The sequence below is a fragment of the Aegilops tauschii genome, chromosome 2 (genome assembly GCF_002575655.3).
Source record: "Aegilops tauschii subsp. strangulata cultivar AL8/78 chromosome 2, Aet v6.0, whole genome shotgun sequence".
NCBI lineage: Eukaryota > Viridiplantae > Streptophyta > Magnoliopsida > Poales > Poaceae > Aegilops > Aegilops tauschii.
In genome coordinates, this window is record NC_053036.3 from 490,099,115 (window position 1) to 490,117,407 (window position 18,293).

The window sequence follows — 18,293 nt, forward strand, 5'->3', positions numbered from 1 at the left end:
TCCGCGTGACTCGCACTTCCAGTTGCTAAAGCGCATCCCGCGCTACCTTCGTGGGACAACACATCTCGGCTTGCAGTTCCATCGTTCCACCTCCACCGAGCTCGTCGCATATTCCGACGCCGACTGGGCAGGGTGTCCCGACACACGCCGCTACACCTCGGGGTATTGTATGTTCCTCGGCGGCAACCTTGTGTCGTGGTCCTCGAAGCGGCAACACACCATCTCGCGCTCCAGCGCGGAGGCCGAGTACCGGGCTGTCGCGCACGCCGTTGCCGAGGCAGTCTGGTTGCGACAACTCCTTGGCGAGCTCCACCAGGCTCCCACCGTGCTACCGTGGTCTACTGTGACAACGTGAGCGCGATGTACATGTCAACTAACCCTGTGCAACACCAGCGTACAAAGCACGTGGAGATTGACTTGCACTTCGTCCGGGAGCGTGTGTCGCTCGGCGAGGTTCGCGTCCTGCATGTCCCGACGAGCTCTCAGTTTGCCGACGTCTTCACCAAGGGGCTGCCGACGAGCATCTTCCTCGACTTCCGGTCCAACCTCAACGTCCGGGAGCCCCACGTTTCGGCTGCGGGGGGCTGTTGGAAGTCTACTACACGATCTGATGGACAACGGCCTTGACCTGGTCCTTCGGATAGTTCAGGAGGTGCGTGCACTACGTGCGCACGTCCACCTCGCATGCATGACATGCTCGGCCACGGCCATTGTACACGATCTCTCCCTCACCCCCTTGTACCTCTCCGCATGTATAAATAACCCTGCGAGATATGAATACAAGTGTGCATAGAGTTCTGTAAAACAACTCTTTACAGGGAAATCCTATTTATATATTCATGCTAACAGTCAGGGAAGTTTGACTTGGCTCAGCCTCCTTTTTTGATACTACCAAATAGCTCATCGTGTTGTAGAGGAGAAAATGCTTGTCCAACAATAATCAAAATATTGTATGGTGCAGTGGTGCGCTATAGTCGACAAAATGATGACGTGAACAGCGCACCGATTTGGCGAGGGTCTTTCCCTCATCGCACCGCGAGATATGAGATATATACGTCCGTGTGGGCGGCAAGAATTGCCGTGCAGCTGCTATTGCTTCTTCCTTAATCTTCTCTTGCTCAGTCCCCTAAAACCAGCAACATACCACATTACCACGTATAATGCACTTGTTGAATTGCATTTGCTCCTCTGGTCAAGCACAGCATCATCTTGTTTGTGCCGTGCCAATTGATTTAGCTTCTAAACAATTTGGAAGATTCCTTCGTGGCTTGGATACAAAGATAGCATTACCAGCTAGAGCACACTAACGCCATAGCCGCCATGCGAGCGTTCAAAGTATCAACAGCTAATCAGGCTGAAGAGAGATTGACACGAAACGTTCTACCCCTATATAACCATACCGAGTGAGCTGGTCCATCCATGCACCTGCCCACCCTCTCAATACAACCAAGCTTTCAACTGGAAACCCACGAAAATGGCGAACACAAGGATGACCATTCACATGTGCTACCTCACCATCTTGCTACTGCTTGCATTACTGGCACCACCGTGCACGCCCGTCAGCGACACTGACGACGGCACCAACAGCGCGGGCGTCGACGGAAGTCGCCGTGCGCGCGCCGAGGCCACCGTCGCCGACATTTTGTCGGCGCACAATGCGGCGCGGAGGACGGTCGGGGTGGAGCCCCTGACGTGGAGCCCCGGGATCGCGGGGTACGCCAAGGACTACGCCCGCTCCCGCCGCGCCGACTGCGCACCGCGGCGCTCGTCGCTCTTCTACTTCGGCGAGAACGTAGCCGTGGGCAAAGGCCGTCGCTGGGACGGCGGGGCGCTGGTGGCGCAGTGGGTGGACGAGGGGCGGCGGTACGACTACGGCAGCGGCTCCTGCGCGGCGCCGGCGGGCTCGTCCGGATGCGCGCGGTACACGCAGGTCGTGTGGCGGAACACGACGCAGCTCGGGTGCGGCAAGATTGTGTGCGACTCCGGCGACACGCTGCTCGTCTGCGACTACTTCCCGCCAGGCAACTACGGCACCGGCCGGCCATACTGATCGCGCGCCGTTGATTGGTCACGCCGTGCATGCAAGTTTACTGCATCCCTCCACGTGGTGCATCAAAGTTATTTACCATCGATTATGCATTTGTTTACTTGTAATTCGCAAATTGTATGGTTCAAAATTAAATAAATTCACATTTTCATCACCGACAGTATATATGTGACCATATGTAGCAATCCATTACTCGACGATGAACGCTTCAAATTAACTCTCCAATGTCCAAACTGACACACATATGCGTTGCAATCTAAAGTCCAAACGCTCATGCATGCATACGAGAACCCGCACAATTAATTAACCGCTCCTATATAATGACTGCACTTCCCTTGCAAACTTCACCAAATCGAACCGCGCCGCAGATCACCATGTCTCCTTTCGCCTGCCTCGCCGCCTTGACCCTCGCACTGGCCTCGCTATCGCCGGCGGCAGCCATCAGCGTCCCCGGCCACAACCCTGGCGCCGCCGTCGTGCCCTCCTGGACGCAGTTCCTGCGGGCGCACAACGACGCGCGCAGCGCAGTCGGCCTGCCGCCGCTGAAGTGGAACTTGACGCTGGAGCTGGACGCCATGCAGTACGCGAACAAGCTCCGCGTCCCCTGCAACCTCTCGCCGGTCCCGTGGGCCGCCGACGGGGTCTACGGGCGGAACCTCTACTGGGCCGACGGGCACCACAACGCGACGCACGCGGTGGCCGCGTGGGTGGGTGAGCGGCGGTGGTACGACCACCGCGCCAACGCCTGCGCCCCGGGGAAGACATGCGGCGAGTACACGCAGGTGGTGTGGAACACCACGCGGGAGCTCGGCTGCGGCCGCCGCACCTGCCGGAACGGCCTCGACACCGTGGCCGTCTGCGAGTACTTCCCTCCTGGCAACTATGTTGGCGTGCCGCCCTACTGATTCTGTACGGCAAGCTAAGGGGCAAATATATTTCCAAATAACGCATACGACGCACGACCATAGTTCATAACTTCATGTGAATTACCCGATATCCTGGACAAGGTTCTTTGTTAATGGGCAACGATTCCATTCAAATTCAGCTGGCTGATCGCTCGCGCATGATTTTTCCGTTAGATTTGAAAAAAGTTCTAAACAATTTTTGAAAAACGCGAGCTTTTAAAAAAGCATGAACAACTTTAGAAATGATGAACACATTTTCATATTTTGGAACATTTTTTTAAACCATGAAAGGTATAAAATTTGCGACTTTTTATAAAAATGAGAACATTTAATAGAAACAGGGTATTTAAAAAAATGGAAGACTGATACGAACACTTTTAGAAATTTGTGAACAAATTTTGTCAACATTTTTATATATTTAGAATTGAAAAGGTGAACATCATTTTAAAATAAACAAACAATTTTTGAAGATGCTGAATATATGTTGAAATTTACTAAATTTTCTAAAAAGAGATCATAAATACCAGCAAAAAGAAACAAATAGTAAAAAAAAGGTTCAGGAAATTTCTAGAAGGTTCCCAAAATAGAAAGAAAAGCATACTAAAATATCTACACTAAAGCTAGATAATCAGCGGCCCCGTTCGTCGCTCCCTGACATCCCTGTGCAAAGGGACGACCGAAATCACTAATTAAGGGGAACCCCTTTCAAAGGTCACTCCTAAACCTCAGTATGCGGCAAGTGGCGCAATTTAGGAGTTTCCTTTTCTCGTAGATTCGTTTATTAAAAAAAATCTATTAAACCGTGCTTCTAAATCGCAAACTGTTTTCACCGTCAAATTTCTCGCGTCGAAATCTTTAAAGCTAGATCCCGTGTTAATAGGTTTTGACGAACTTCTTTTTCACAAAAAAATGGAAGAAAAATAAAACCAAGCCGAAAGCACGATTTTTCACAGTTTTTTTCCTTTTCCAAGAGGCATAGTTGTGCCTCCATGCGAAATTGTGCCTCTCGCGGATGCAGATATGTAGCTCCACGCGAAGCAAATATGTACCTCTCGCGGAAAAAAGACATGTTTTCCCTTTCCATGAGTTGTGCCTCTCACAGAAGCAACCCTGCGCCTCCCCGAGAAGCAAATTTGCGTCTCTCGTGAAAGAAAATAAATGTGTTTTTTTTCTCTTTCCGAGAGGCACATCTATGTCTCTCACGAAAGCAAACATGTGCCTCCACGAGAAGCAAATTTGTGTCTCTCACGGAAAAAAAAATGCATCTTGTTTTTCATTTCGAGGGGCACAACTATGCCTCCCATAAAAAGCAAACTTGTGCCTTCACGAGAATCAAATTTGTGCCTTTCACGAAAGGGAAAGGAACATTTTTTTTTCACACCATTTTTTTTGGATTTTTTGTCCATAATCTAGGGGAAACGGGCAAAAACAAAACGCAAAGAAAAAAACATCTCAAGCCTGAAAACGCATATAGGAAAAAAATATCTCAAGGAAACGTACACATGACGGCGGCTGAGAGTGCGCCCACCAAAAATGACCCTTGCTAGAGATTCCTCAACTTTAGATAATGGACGCCATCTTTGGCTAATTAATCCTCCTGAATTTATCTGTATTAAATGTTTTAGTTATTGTTGAATAAACTGGAGTGCTTTACCCTAAAAAGAGTGACCCTTGAGTGGATCCCGTAAGGGCTACTTCTCACTTAGTTGCTCTCAGGACGACACTTTGATCAAATGTGTTGAATAGGATATTCGTACTTTTTTTAACATTGTACAAATGGAAGCGCTCATATAAACGCGCCTACTCTCATCCATGAACGCACACGCACACACCATATCCCTATGAGTACCTCCGAAAGATTCAGCCGGCATATCATCTTGAGATTTTATGAAGTCAACGTAGGAGCCTCGTGGTCGACGGAAACGTCTCCTCCCAATAAAAGTGTATCACCTAAAATACTGAAATAAATCCAGGATAAATGCGAGCACCACGACTTGAACCCTGTTGGCCTGGGGATACCACTGTCCACCTAACCATACCAACCACGGGTTGGTTCGCTAGGATATTCGTACTTGAGGGTGTCTCAATGTGCAGACACGCTGGTGCGGTTATGTGCCTCTTACCGCGACGCCAAGGCACGGCTCACCTGCAGCGAGCCCGAACTGGGTCGGCCCGGTAACAACAAGCCGCGTCATGCTGCCATCATGCGTGACTTTTTTATGTTTTCTTCTTCGCAATTTGTTTTTTGATTTTATTAATTGTGCTTACATTTTGAAATATTCTAACTATATATATATATATATATATATATATATATATATATATATATATATATATATATAATAGGGATTGACTATTCGTCACCCTGGGTGAGGAATAGTTATTCTTCACCCCCTATATTTTACCACCAGTGCACTGTAACTTTACGTTCTGTAAGTTTTATCTTATTTCTGACGTAAAAAGAGACCGTAAGAAAATATATCATCGCCGTAAAAAATATTTTATGTTATGTAAAATTACAAACGTAAAAACATAGTGTAAAATATACATAAGCTCCAAATTTTCTGGTCTTATGACCTATAATTTTATTTTCTTATACCAAATTTTACGTAGTGAATCAATAGGAACGTAACTATTTGAATTCCAAATATAATTTAATTATGAAGTGATCGTAAGATTATCTTGGGTGAAGAATAAATTATTCTCCATCCTGGGTGATGAATAGCATCACAAAATATATATATATATATATATATATATATATATATATATATTAAAAATGAAAACTAATAATACAGTATTTGAAAAATGGTAATCTTGTTATGTGCAAAAAAAAAGTTAATCTTGTATTTTTAAAAAGTTATTCTTCAATTTAAAATGGTAAACATGTATAGAAATATATTTCTGGTGCATACAATAAAATGTACAACGTGAATGAAAAAAGTATATGTGTTAATCATGTCTACCAAAAATGTTAATCATTTGTACAAAAAAAGTTAATTATGTGCATAAAAAATGTTTACAACAATTAAAAACATGTCACATTTCAAAAAAAAAACATGTGACAATTAAAAGTTGTATATACAATGTAAAAAAATGTTTGTGTAGTTCAAAAAGATGTTTCATACACTTCAAAAATGTATGTCACATTTAATCAAATAATCACAAGTGTCAAAAAAATCGTGAAGCTTTCAAAAATATGTTTCTACAATTTATTTATTTTTGCAAATTTCAAAAAAAAATCTCATTCAAAAAATGTTTCAACATGTATTGAATAAACAAATTGACACATATTTGATAAATATATTCAATACATGTTTTGGTAAACATGTTAGACATGTATTTGGAAATTTTAAACGAGTATAAAAAATGTTTTACATCTATATGCTAATGTACAATATGTACGATAGAGTAGACATGTGTTGGCAAACCAAAATGAATAAACAGACAATGAAAGGAAAAAAAGGAAAACTGAAGACCGTGAAAAACAAAGTATAAAGAAGAAAAAAACTGATGAAAACCATTGCAAAAATAAAGAAAACCGAACACACAATTAAGAAAATTAAAGAAAACCGGTGAAAATATATATAAACCAATAAAAACAACAGAAAAAAGAGAGAGGAAAACTGGACTCATGGATCCAGCGCGGCGACCGGACGCGGCGCAGGCGAAGCCGTCGGGCAACGCAGCTAATCGGTCGGCCCGCTACTGTGTCCCCCGTAGGTGATTGCTATTACCAATCAGTACAGGCGACACATAGTTGTTGCACCGCGGCGCAGAGCCTGTATGGAGCCGTTGCTAGGACGGTCTGTAATCACGTGGACGTGTCATGCTGACATCAACTCACGCCTTTGTTCCTTTTTCCTTCTTTGTTTTCTTTTCTTTTGTAAAAAATTGGAATATCTTAATCCTGCATTTGGAAATCTTAAACGTGTATAGAAGGATGTCTCTCATGTATATGAAAAATGTGCAATGTGAAGGAAAAAATTAGAATATGTTAACCATGTTTACGAAAAAAGTTTGTGACACTTGAAAATGTCACACACTAATAAAATGTACGTGACATTTGAAAAATTAACCAATGTAAAGAAATGTTCACTTAATCTAAAAATATATATACATTCAAGCAAATGAACATTAGATGTTAAATAGAATCAAGAATTTCAAATTTTTGTTTGTCACATTTTCAAATAATGTTTCTTCCATGTAAAAAACATCCATAGTTCAAAACATTATAATTTAAAATATATTCCAACTTTTGTTTGAAAAATAAGTAACACTTGCTTAAAAATGTTCAAAACGTGTTAATCATATGTTTTAACAATGTTGAACATGTAAAAAATGTTCTTAATGTACACAGAAAATATAAATTGCGTGTGGAAAAAAGCACGCATGTGTTGAAAAAATGGTAAAAATGGAAAAAAGAACAAAGAGAAACGGTAAAAAAACCCAAAGAAAACCATAAAGAAACAAAGAAAACCAAAAGAAAAGAAAAAAACAAATAAAACCAGAAAGACACAAAAAACAAAAAAGGAAGAAAACAGAAAAACAATGGAGAAAACAGAGAAAAGGCGAAGAAAACAAAGAGAGAGAGAGAGAGAGAGAGAGAGAGAGAGAGAGAGAGAGAGAGAGAGGCATAAGTGGGGAAAATTAGGCTATAGTAAAGGGCCAGCCCACATCCACAATATATCTCGCAACAGGCGAGATATAGCCAGGCACGTATTTGACGCAAATAGTAAACACCACATGCTTCAACCTTTTAGTGTTGGGGGCATCTCCAACGCCGACCCTCAAACGCCACACGCTTCAACCTTTTAGTGTTGAGGGCATCTCCAACGCCGACCTTCAACCTTTTAACCGGACATGTTCTGCCATCCAACACACTTTTTCCTACAAAGTGGAAGCAAAGTTGAGGGCTTTGCGGGAGTCCGTACAGCAGACACATAGTACTTCGACACCCCCGGCCCACTAAATCCCCTTTCGATCCCATTTTCTTCTAGTCCGCGCCTTCTTCCTTCTTACTTGGCATCTGGACCCTCCTCCGGCATCGCCGATGTACCCTCTCCAGCGGGCACACAGGCATCGCCGAACCCCCGCAACCAGCACTGACGCGCCTGCTCGCCTTTTATGACGGCGCCGTCCACACAGGAACCGTCTGTAGGCAGGTACACTCCGCCCCTGTCGACGTCGTCCATGGCGGGCACCACGCCCCGCAGGTGTTCGGTCAAATGTCATTGAGCTTATTTTCGAATGCCATGTCGTTTTTTAGAGTACGAAGGATGGCGGGGTACTCGATCGTGGAGGATGAGTTGTTCTGCAATATGTGGTTGGCTATATCCACGAATTTCGTAGGCAAGAGTAGAGGGGGTTGTTCTAGCAGCGCGTCCATGATTCGTTTCACGCGTGAAAGCACATTGCGGCCCATGACATGCACATCTTCCAACAACACAATGTGAGTTCGTTATCGTGTCAGTGGTACGCCATCTAGACCGTCGTCACCAAGTTTTGTGGCACGCTTAAAATGCTGGAGGCAAGATGACCATTGCGCGCGGTAGCCGAGGAGATTGTAAGTTTTGCTTCTTCTTGCTCAACTTGTTGATTGCTTTATTCATTCATTCAATGTTGCTCTATAACTACACATTGCGCAGCTCATACACGCTGGCGTGCTGTACCACGAAATAGAGAGACGGTCATTTACGCATACACTGTTGGATGAAGCTGAATGGCATTATGTGTGAGACGACATGATCCGTTCATTAAAAACTTGTTGAATATCTGGTTAATCTCTTTGAATTTGAACTATTGTTGTACTAAACTTAATTGCATGTTATGTATGGATGATTTGTGCTATTTTCTATCCGAACTTCGATGGAATCTGCCGTGTTTGCATGAATTTTGCCTGGTTAGTTGAAATCCGGCTTGAAATGTATGCGGACAACATTGAATGTCCGCCTCCCGCATCTGTGTCCATAGACCGGTCCCCCTGTCCGCAAACGGATGCCGGAGCAAATTTACGGGTCAGTGTTGGAGATGCCCTAACACCGCTTAGGGCGTCTCCAACGTTGATCCTCAAATTTGCTCTAGCGTTTGTCCGTGGACAGGGGGAACATTTCAAGGACACTGATGCCGGAGGCCGCCATCCAACGTTGCCCGCCTACATTTCAACAACTATTGGAACTAAATTGACGAAATTCATGCAAACCGGGCAGATTTTCAACTAAACCAGAACAAGTTCATGCAAACACAGCAAATTTCGTATAAAACGGATTACATTTTGGACATACTTCGACTAAAAGAGGAGCTCGCCTAACTCTGGAGCTATAATTTCGGACACTCTTCTATTCTAAAGCTAATCTAAATGATCATCAGAGCCTGTTCCCCATGTCTGACCATGATCCCCGAGAATTGAAGCTCCGACACTTGCCTTCGCCTTCTCCAGTTCCGCCTCAGCACTCTCCAGCTCTGCCTCCGCCTCCGAGCTTGAGCGACTAATAAGCCGACCATTATCAGCCTGCCAAGCTTGGCTTCAGGCGAAGGGGAAGATCGGTGGCCTTCTAGTGACCCAAGCGTTACGATGCACTACTCTTCCTCGCAATCGGCGGCTCCCGTGGATGTGCCGACTTTGTGGTCGTGGCGATGGGGCGCGGCCTTGGCGATGTCCTTCTCGTTGTCTGTCTTCCCCCACACCTCGCTCGCCACCTCGCCAAACTCCTTGTAGGAGGCCTCCAGTTTCGCCTAACACTGGCGATACTGCCAGCGGTCGAGGCGGATCTCGCAGACGGTGTGGTAGGACACGAGAGCTGCCTGCTCCACCATGTCCACGTCTAGCGTGATCGCCCTGCCTGCTAAGAGCTGCTCCTCCGCCTGCTCGTGCTCCTAGAGGAGCTAGAGGTCGTAGGCCGCGTTGGCCTGTGCCTCCCGGAACTGCTCCTCCTGCTCCCCCCTCATCATGTCCATGTAATGGGCACAAGCCTCACTGATAGTCATGGTGCAATGCACCAGCGAGGGTGGCGCCAACGAGGAGGGTGGCACTGGCTCATCCTCGGCCGCGTCCTCCGGCTGCCTGTCGGCCTGCCAGATGGCGGCAATGATGGTCATCCCCTTCTTCTGCTCCAGCGATAGTCCATCCCAGATAGTTTTGGAGCGCGAGGAGGCCATGATGGGAGTGGTGGGGAGAGGAGAAAGGGATCGGAGGTGGATGACTGCGACTATTGTCGGGAATTGCAGTTTATATAGCGGGTGATGGCAATGGTGGGCGACAGGAAGACGGACGGGTGGCGCCGGAGTAGGTTCCTCGGCAACCACATGACATTAATGTGGGCGACAGATGCACGGACGGACGTGGTGTCGTTTGAAAGCGAAGCAGTCACGTGCACAGGGAAGTGGCATGGCCGATGCTCTCTCGGACGACGCGTCGCTTCAATACCGGCGCCAGTGAGAGGTCGCGTCCGCTCTGCCTGGGCATGAATGCGGCACTGATGCTCTGGAGCAGTGCTGACCGTTTTGGACGGGAAGCGCACGCGAGCGAGGGAGGGGGGTTTTGTGGGCCAGGGCGGTCAGGAGCGGACGTGGCAATGGTCCGGATGCCTGTAAAGCCCCCTAGTTTGTCTCCAATTTGCGGGAAAAACAGGTCCGAACTGCTCGGCGGACCGTTACAAAGCCTGCGTTGGATGTCCGGACGTATGCAGGCGGTTCGAGGGTGCGCGAGGTTGAAGATTCCCTTAGGGCGTGTTTGGTTGCCGTAGCCAACAGTAGCTGCATTGCATAGCCTTCTCAACTCAGCTTGGCTATGCAAATGTAGCCTCAAATGCACCATCTGCATGTTGTTTGGTTGCCTGCATGCCCTCTTGCCTGCATGGGCTGAACCACACTGCCTAGTGTTTGGTTGCCTGCATGTTAGTGGACAAACCCAAGGCATGGTGTTTGGTTGTATGCAACGCCTGGTGTGTGGTAACCTCTTTGGCTAGTTGGTGAGGTTACGAGCACACCTCGGCACAACCACGTAGCACACATCATAAGCAGAGCAGAGTATAAATAGAGGATCAACTACTTAAAAGCATATTTCAAATAAGCAGTACCACACTTCATAACAATTCAACGCATAAACCATAAAAATAAACAGTACAAAGCAGATTCGATAGTACTTAGGGAGGCCCCGGCCCTTCTCCTTAGCGGCGAAGGTGAAAGATCGTGGATGTCGCCTAGAGGGGGGTGAATAGGCGCTTTAAAATAATTATGGTTGAGGCTTGAACAAATGCGGAATAAACCTAGCGGTTAATTTGTCAAGCACAAAACCTACAACAACTAGGCTCACCTATGTGCACCAACAACTTATGCTAAGCAAGAAAAACTACTTAGGTGATAGCAAGATATATGACAAGAAACAATATGGCTATTACAAAGTAAAGTGCATAAGTAAAGGGCTCGGGTAAGAGATAACCGAGGCACGCGGAGACGACGATGTATCCCGAAGTTCACACCCTTGCGGATGCTAATCTCCGTTTGGAGCGGTGTGGAGGCACAATGCTCCCCAAGAAGCCACTAGGGCCACCATAATCTCCTCACGCCCTCGCACAATGCAAGATGCCGTGATTCCACTAAGGGACCCTTGAGGGCGGTCACCGAACCCGTACAAATGGCAACCCTTGGGGGCGGTCACCGAACCCGTACACTTTGGCAACCCTTGGGGGCGGTCATCGGAACCCGTCAAATTGCTCGGGGCGATCTCCACTACCTAATTGGAGACCCCGACGCTTGCCCGGAGCTTTACACCACAATGATTGAGCTCCGAACACCACCAACCGTCTAGGGCGCCCAAGCACCCAAGAGGAACAAGCTCAAGGGTACCAAGCACCCAAGAGTAATAAGCTTCTCAACTTGTAACTTCCACGTATCACCGTGGAGAACTCAAACCGATGCACCAAATGCAATGGCAAGGGCACACGGAGTGCCCAAGTCCTTCTCTCTCAAATCCCACCGAAGCAACTAATGCTAGGCAGGAAAATGAGAGGAAGAACAAGAAGGAGAACACCAAGAACTCCAAGATCTAGATCCAAGGGGTTCCCCTCACATAGAGGAGAAAGTGATTGGTGGAAATGTGGATCTAGATCTCCTCTCTCTTTTCCCTCAAAAACTAGCAAGAATCCATGGAGGGATTGAGAGTAAGCAAGCTCGAAGAAGGTCACCAAAGGGGGAAGAACACGAGCTCAAAGTATAAGGTTCATTGGGGAAGAAGACCCCCTTTTATAGGTGGGGAAAAATCCAACCGTTATGGTCACAGCCCGCACCGAGCGGTACTACCGCTCCAAGGAGCGGTACTACCGCTAGGGCGGTAGTGGCCCTTTGAAACACAACAGCGAGGAGGCAAAAAAGCCAGAAGAACCGTCGGAGCGGTAGTACCGCTTGACCTCACGGTACTACCGCTAGGGGTAGCGGTACTACTGCTTGCGAGCGGTACTAAAAAATTACATCCGTGCCTACCACCGCTGGACTTGTGACGAGTTTTTGGTCCCGAGCGGAAGTAGCCACGGAAGTAGCCGCGGTAGTACTGCTCCAAGCGGTAGTACCGCTCCCAAGAGCGGTAGTAAAAAATTACATCCGCTCCTGTCCGCGGTAGTACCATTGCAGCCTTTTCAGAACACCAAAACTGACGCAACTTCTGCAAACGGACTCCGAATTCGACGAAACCAAGTTTGTTGGAAAGCTAGCGACAAGGGCTAACACAATCTTGATAGAAATACCAATAAGACGCAAATGAGAAAAGTCCCAAAAGAAAATGGTGAGAACCCTTCCTCGGATAGGACCGGTAAAACCTCCAACATCGAAAACATCATAGAGGACGCATGCAAACTCCGTTTTCGATGAACTCAAGCTTGTCATCAAGATGACCATAAGCTCTAAGACTCACAAAGAGAACCAAACAAGAACCAAGAAACATGATGCAAGGATGCAATGGTTTAAGCTCTTGACGAACGATACGATCAAGCTACTCACTTGAGAGCCCCCCTTGATAGTACGGCTATCGATCCTATAACCCGGTCTCCCAACTACCACCATGAGACCGATAAAATAGAAAACCTATCAAGGACAAACCTTTGCCTTGCACATGGTCCACTTGAGCTAGATGATGACGATCTTGACTCCCTCAAGTTGGACCACCTTTCTTGATTGCGTTGGCTCGATGAAGACTAGATGATTACTCCTCCATAGTCCACTATGGGTGAGCCACTCTTCGGCACATCTTCACAAGTCCATTGTCACCACAATGGACGGGAAGCTTCAAGCACTTGATCTCTTCGTGATGCTCCACTTGAACTTGCACACGGCAATCTTGATGACGATCACCACTTGATGTCATCCTCTCCATGGGTTGAGTGATATCTTCCTCTTGACGCAAGCCCATGAACACGTACCTAACCCCACATAGAACTCTCACATAGACCATGGGTTAGTACACAAAGCACAATGGACAATGCTTACCATACCATGGGATCACTTGATCCCTCTCGGTACATCTTCTACGCTTTGTGAGTTGATCAACTTGATTCACTCTTGACTTAGTCTTGATCAACCTAGAATCTTTCCAACTCTCTTCATTTGGATGATGTCTTGAAGGTAAACATGAATGATCACACAATCTTCTTCTTCAAGACATGCTTGCAATAAGCTCAACTCTCACATGACCAATCTTTGGATAATTCCTTAATAGCACCTTGGTCAACGCAAACTCTCCTTGAAACCAACACATGTACTCCAAGAAAAGCCTATGGACAAAACCTTCAAATATAACTCAAGGCAACCATTAGTCCATAGAGATTGTCGTCAATTACCAAAACCAAACATGGGGGCACCACATGTTCTTTCAATCTCCCCCATTTTGGTAATTGATGACAATCACTTTCAAGAGAGTTTATATAAGGAATTATGCATCGCCATGCAATGCAACAACCAATGATGCATGAGTAAGAGATGCAAATGCTTAGGAACAAAACCAAAGCAAGAGGAGAGAATTCTCTAAACTTCTCCACAAAACTCTCTGAAACTTCTCCCCCATTGGCATCGATTGCCAAAATGGGCGAAAAGCTTAGAAGGCCAATATAAAAAGTGTTCCTCCATAAATTGTGTATTTCTCAACAAGATAGTGGAATTCCATACACATATCCGAAGGTAAATACTTGGAGGAACACAAACTATATTGAGGCACAAAGATTGCTAAAGAATGATATGCCACAAGGACATAACAATCAAAAGATACAAGCAATCAAGCAATCAAAAGATACCAATTGAAGCAAGCAATCAAAGGATATCAATTGAACCAACTAGACCAAAGATCCTACGAGCCACATGAATAAAAGATATTATGATATGAGCAAAGGAGTGTTCTAAAGAAACCAGAGAAGCTCCCCATGATTTGTGCACACATAGGAATATTTGTATTTGGATACAAAGTGCACAAAATAGGATCATAGCTCCCCCAAAATCAATAGAAACTTACAACAAGTGCAAGTGAGCACATAGGAAACAAAGCCTAGTACTTGCAACAAACACATGGTTGAGCAACAAGTAAAAGAGGCAACTTAAGAGTAGGCTCAACCAAAATGATGTGTGTGAGTCATGGCAAAGCACTTGAGAAGACTAATGTACGAATGAGCATTAAGCATCAACATAGTCTTGGATAGTGGAGATACAAGGTGCATGCCATGTCCTCCCCACACACACCAAGCAAAAGGGTTCACAAGCACACTAAAAATGCAAAATGAATAACCAACACTTGTGAAAACCCATGGTGAAGATAGAAAATGAAAGCCTCATCAAGACGAGGGATACCAATTAAGATGGCAAAAGCCTCGTTGAGATAAGCATGAGGAAAATAATCTTCACCACACAGGAGTGCATCAAGATGCAACGAGATAAGACATGCACTCAAGGCAAAAGCTTTCACGGAGCCACCAAAGAAATAACAAGAAAGACAAGGTGGACGTGAAAGAAAGGATATCATCTAGAGATGTAATTTCTCTCAAGTGTATAAGGTTCTAGGTAGACGAGATCATGATGATATATATCTACAAAGAAGGATGTACACCAAAAATAGTTACAACATAAAGGAACAAGATATCCAAAAGGAAGTCATAGATATACCAATAAGATATTTGCTTGGAAGCATAGCACATGGCTAGATATGGTCTTATTGTACATAAATGAATTCCTACCACACAACCATCAAAGACATCACAACTAGCAACAAGAGATCATTGTTGGGATGCTTTGAGAAAGGAAACAAGTATCACAAGAGAGAATGAATAACATGCCATGATACAACCTACACAAGGTTGATGCAAGAAATGTGTGCATGAAGTATATGAAGATACTTGTTACCGAGTTAACATTGGAAGGATGTAGTAGATACCAATTGAAGGTACAAAGTAGTTCATTGATCATCCTAGCTTGACTCCAAAAAGCACATGGTGACAACACCTTCCTTGTGAGTGAGCCGAGCATCCAATGCATCTCCAATTGTTCCTAGAACAACAACACAAACAAAATGGTATCCAAACTCATTGGGACCAAAGAGTTAGAAACACCAACAATACATAGGACAAACTCCACATAAATATGTGCGTATAGATATGGAAATGAAATTCATGCACATCTCATCCAATTTGAGACTTGGTGGAGTTTCCCCTATATATTGGGTCAAAGAGAGAAAGCATGCCACGGAAACTACATGAAGTTAATATGCATGCTCAAGACTTTCAAGAACCGATACCAAAATACAAGGAAATACCAAGTGAAAAGAATACCAACTGGAGAAATCATCAATTGGAAGATATCATTAAAAGATACATCAAGGAATGAGATATCCATTGAAACCCACAAAATGATATCAAACTCCCAAAAGAGATGATGGTTCCAAACAAACCAAGCTCTCTACAAAGTTTCATGATGGCACAAGTACCAAAAAGAAACGGCTTGCCGTCCACCAACACACACTTAAAATGGATCACAAGTTTAGTGTTTTATAGAAAATAGGATAGCTCCCCCACGAGTTGTGCATTATAGAGAATTTGCATTTGAATACAAAATGCACAAGGTAGGATCACCACGTTCACTATATCAAGGAAAACACTAGACAAGATCAAGAAAACAACAAGATCCTCAAGTGGCACGGAAGGCAATGGGAGTTGACACAAACTTGGCAAGAGATAAGGCAAATAAAAAGCAAACGCCAACGTGAAGATGATCAATAATTTCTACCACACATAAGTGAGTACCAATTGTCAAAATACAAGAAGTATTTGTAAATAATTCCCGGTGGTAGATAGCAAGGATATCCGACATCATCTTCACACCAAACACAAGCAAATTGCAACTTGTAGAGCTAACATGCCACGTAGGAACAAGATAATTTACAATATCAATTCTAGGTGACAATATCTCAAATGTACACATTTTCTAGGCTAGTAATATACATAGCATATTACTCCCCCATAATGTGATACCAATTAAAGAAAACTTAACAAGAGGCAAAAAGAGGATCCAACAAGAGATAATTAATGGACTATTTAGAATTTGAATTTCTCATGAGAAGACATACCACATAGTGACTAGATAAGCTTGCAATATCAATACTAGGTGGTATTCCTCATGTAAACACATTTATGGGACCGTGAGGTGCACAAAGCACATCACTCCCCCAAAATGGGATGTTCCATTAATCTCTCACAAGAGCCAACTAACATACAAACAAGATGCGCAAAGGCTCAACGCACTACACAGACGTACATGATGTGCGAACCAACACACACATACTTGATTACTCAAGATAAGCAAATTGGAGGCACAACATATACAACCACATGCAAGGAACAAAACCAAAACATGCAAAGGGGCAAGTAACTTTCGATGTAAACAATTTAAGTACAAGTTACCGGAAGGAGGCACATTGGATCTAGAATAGAAACTTGATAACCCAATTGACTTGGCTTGAGACAATAAGAATGATGAAGTCCCCTTAAATCTTCATAATGTAGCCAAGTCTCCAATGCCCTCCAACAACACCTATTGATCAAGTTTGAGCTAGTTGGTCCCCAACCAAGTTGGGTCCTAAGAGGTTAGTCACAATAGGCTTGGCTACCCAAATGGTTCTTTTCTTGACACCACTTTGAGCACCAACAAATTTGGCAAACACATGGCCAACATTATCCTTCCCAAGAGAATAGATATCATCAATAATAATTGGGTTGGATAAGTTACCACTAGTGCATGAAGAGGCGAGGTGACCTTTCTCACGACATAAGTAGCAACGTCTACTCTTCACTTTCTTCTCACTTGATTTCTCAACTTGAGAAGCATTAGCTTGAGGATTCTTGGGAAGAGGACTTTATTCAACTTGTGGTTGAGCATGAGATCGTACTTGTGGCCGCTTCCCTTGTTGCTTGTCACTAATGGCCTTCTTCTTCAATGGGCAAGATCTAACATGATGCCCTTCTACTTTGCACTTGAAGTAAACAATCTTGGCCGAATTCTTGACTTGTTCTTGGCCCTTCTTTTTGTTCATCTTGGACTTCTTCTTGTTGGAGTTGAATCCAAGTCCACCTTTGTCATTGGGGGCTTTTTGCACTCTCAAGATGTTGTTGAGTCTAAATTTCCCTTCATGACTCTTTTCCAAGTCTTTCTTCAAAGAAGTGACTTGGGCCTTGAGCTCTTTGATTTCCTCTACATGGTTAGTCTCAACACAAGCACTAGAGGAAGTATAAGCTTCATCGTTAGAGCAACAAGGCAAGGAAAGCAATTCATCACAAGATGTACCAACGTTATGCATGGATGAATCGCGGGGACTAGCACAAGGCAATATAGCATTTTGACTAAAAGTAGTGCTAGTGTCCACATGAGGCTCACTAGATGTTACCTTAGCAATCATGGCCTCATGAGCTATCTTTAGCACATTATGGGATACTAGAAGATCATCATGAGAGCTTGAGAGCTTTTCATGGCTTTCTTCCAATTTCCCATAATTGCTAGATAGCAACTCAAGTTGAGCCCGTAGCTCAACGTTCTCCTTTAAAATGGATGCTTCACAAGAAATAGAGTTAGTAGCACAAGCATCATCATTAACAACAAGAGGAGAAGGCAACTTGGCAAGCTCTTTTAAATAAGAAGCTTCAAGTTGAGCATGAGACTCGGTGAGTTTGATGAGCTCACCCTTGATGACCCTTGAGCCATTTTCGAGGTGCTCAAAATCCTCAAGGAGTCTAGCATGAGCAACTTCAAGCTTACCATTTTTAGTTTCAAAAACATTGGCCACCTCAAGAGCTCTATCATGAGATTCCTTCACTCTAGAT

The 18,293-nt window shown here is 44.7% G+C and overlaps 2 protein-coding genes across 2 annotated transcripts; both read left to right on the plus strand.

Annotated features, from left to right (window-relative positions):
• Positions 1 to 1,432: 1,432 nt before the first annotated feature.
• Positions 1,433 to 2,207, plus strand: LOC109752683 (pathogenesis-related protein 1A-like). The gene has a single exon (XM_020311582.3). It carries the CDS (start codon positions 1,475 to 1,477, stop codon positions 2,048 to 2,050), a length of 576 nt encoding a protein of 191 aa, XP_020167171.1. The 5' UTR covers positions 1,433 to 1,474; the 3' UTR covers positions 2,051 to 2,207.
• Positions 2,208 to 2,421: 214 nt separating this feature from the next.
• Positions 2,422 to 2,952, plus strand: LOC109752668 (pathogenesis-related protein PRMS-like). The gene has a single exon (XM_020311567.1). It carries the CDS (start codon positions 2,422 to 2,424, stop codon positions 2,950 to 2,952), a length of 531 nt encoding a protein of 176 aa, XP_020167156.1.
• Positions 2,953 to 18,293: the final 15,341 nt, after the last annotated feature.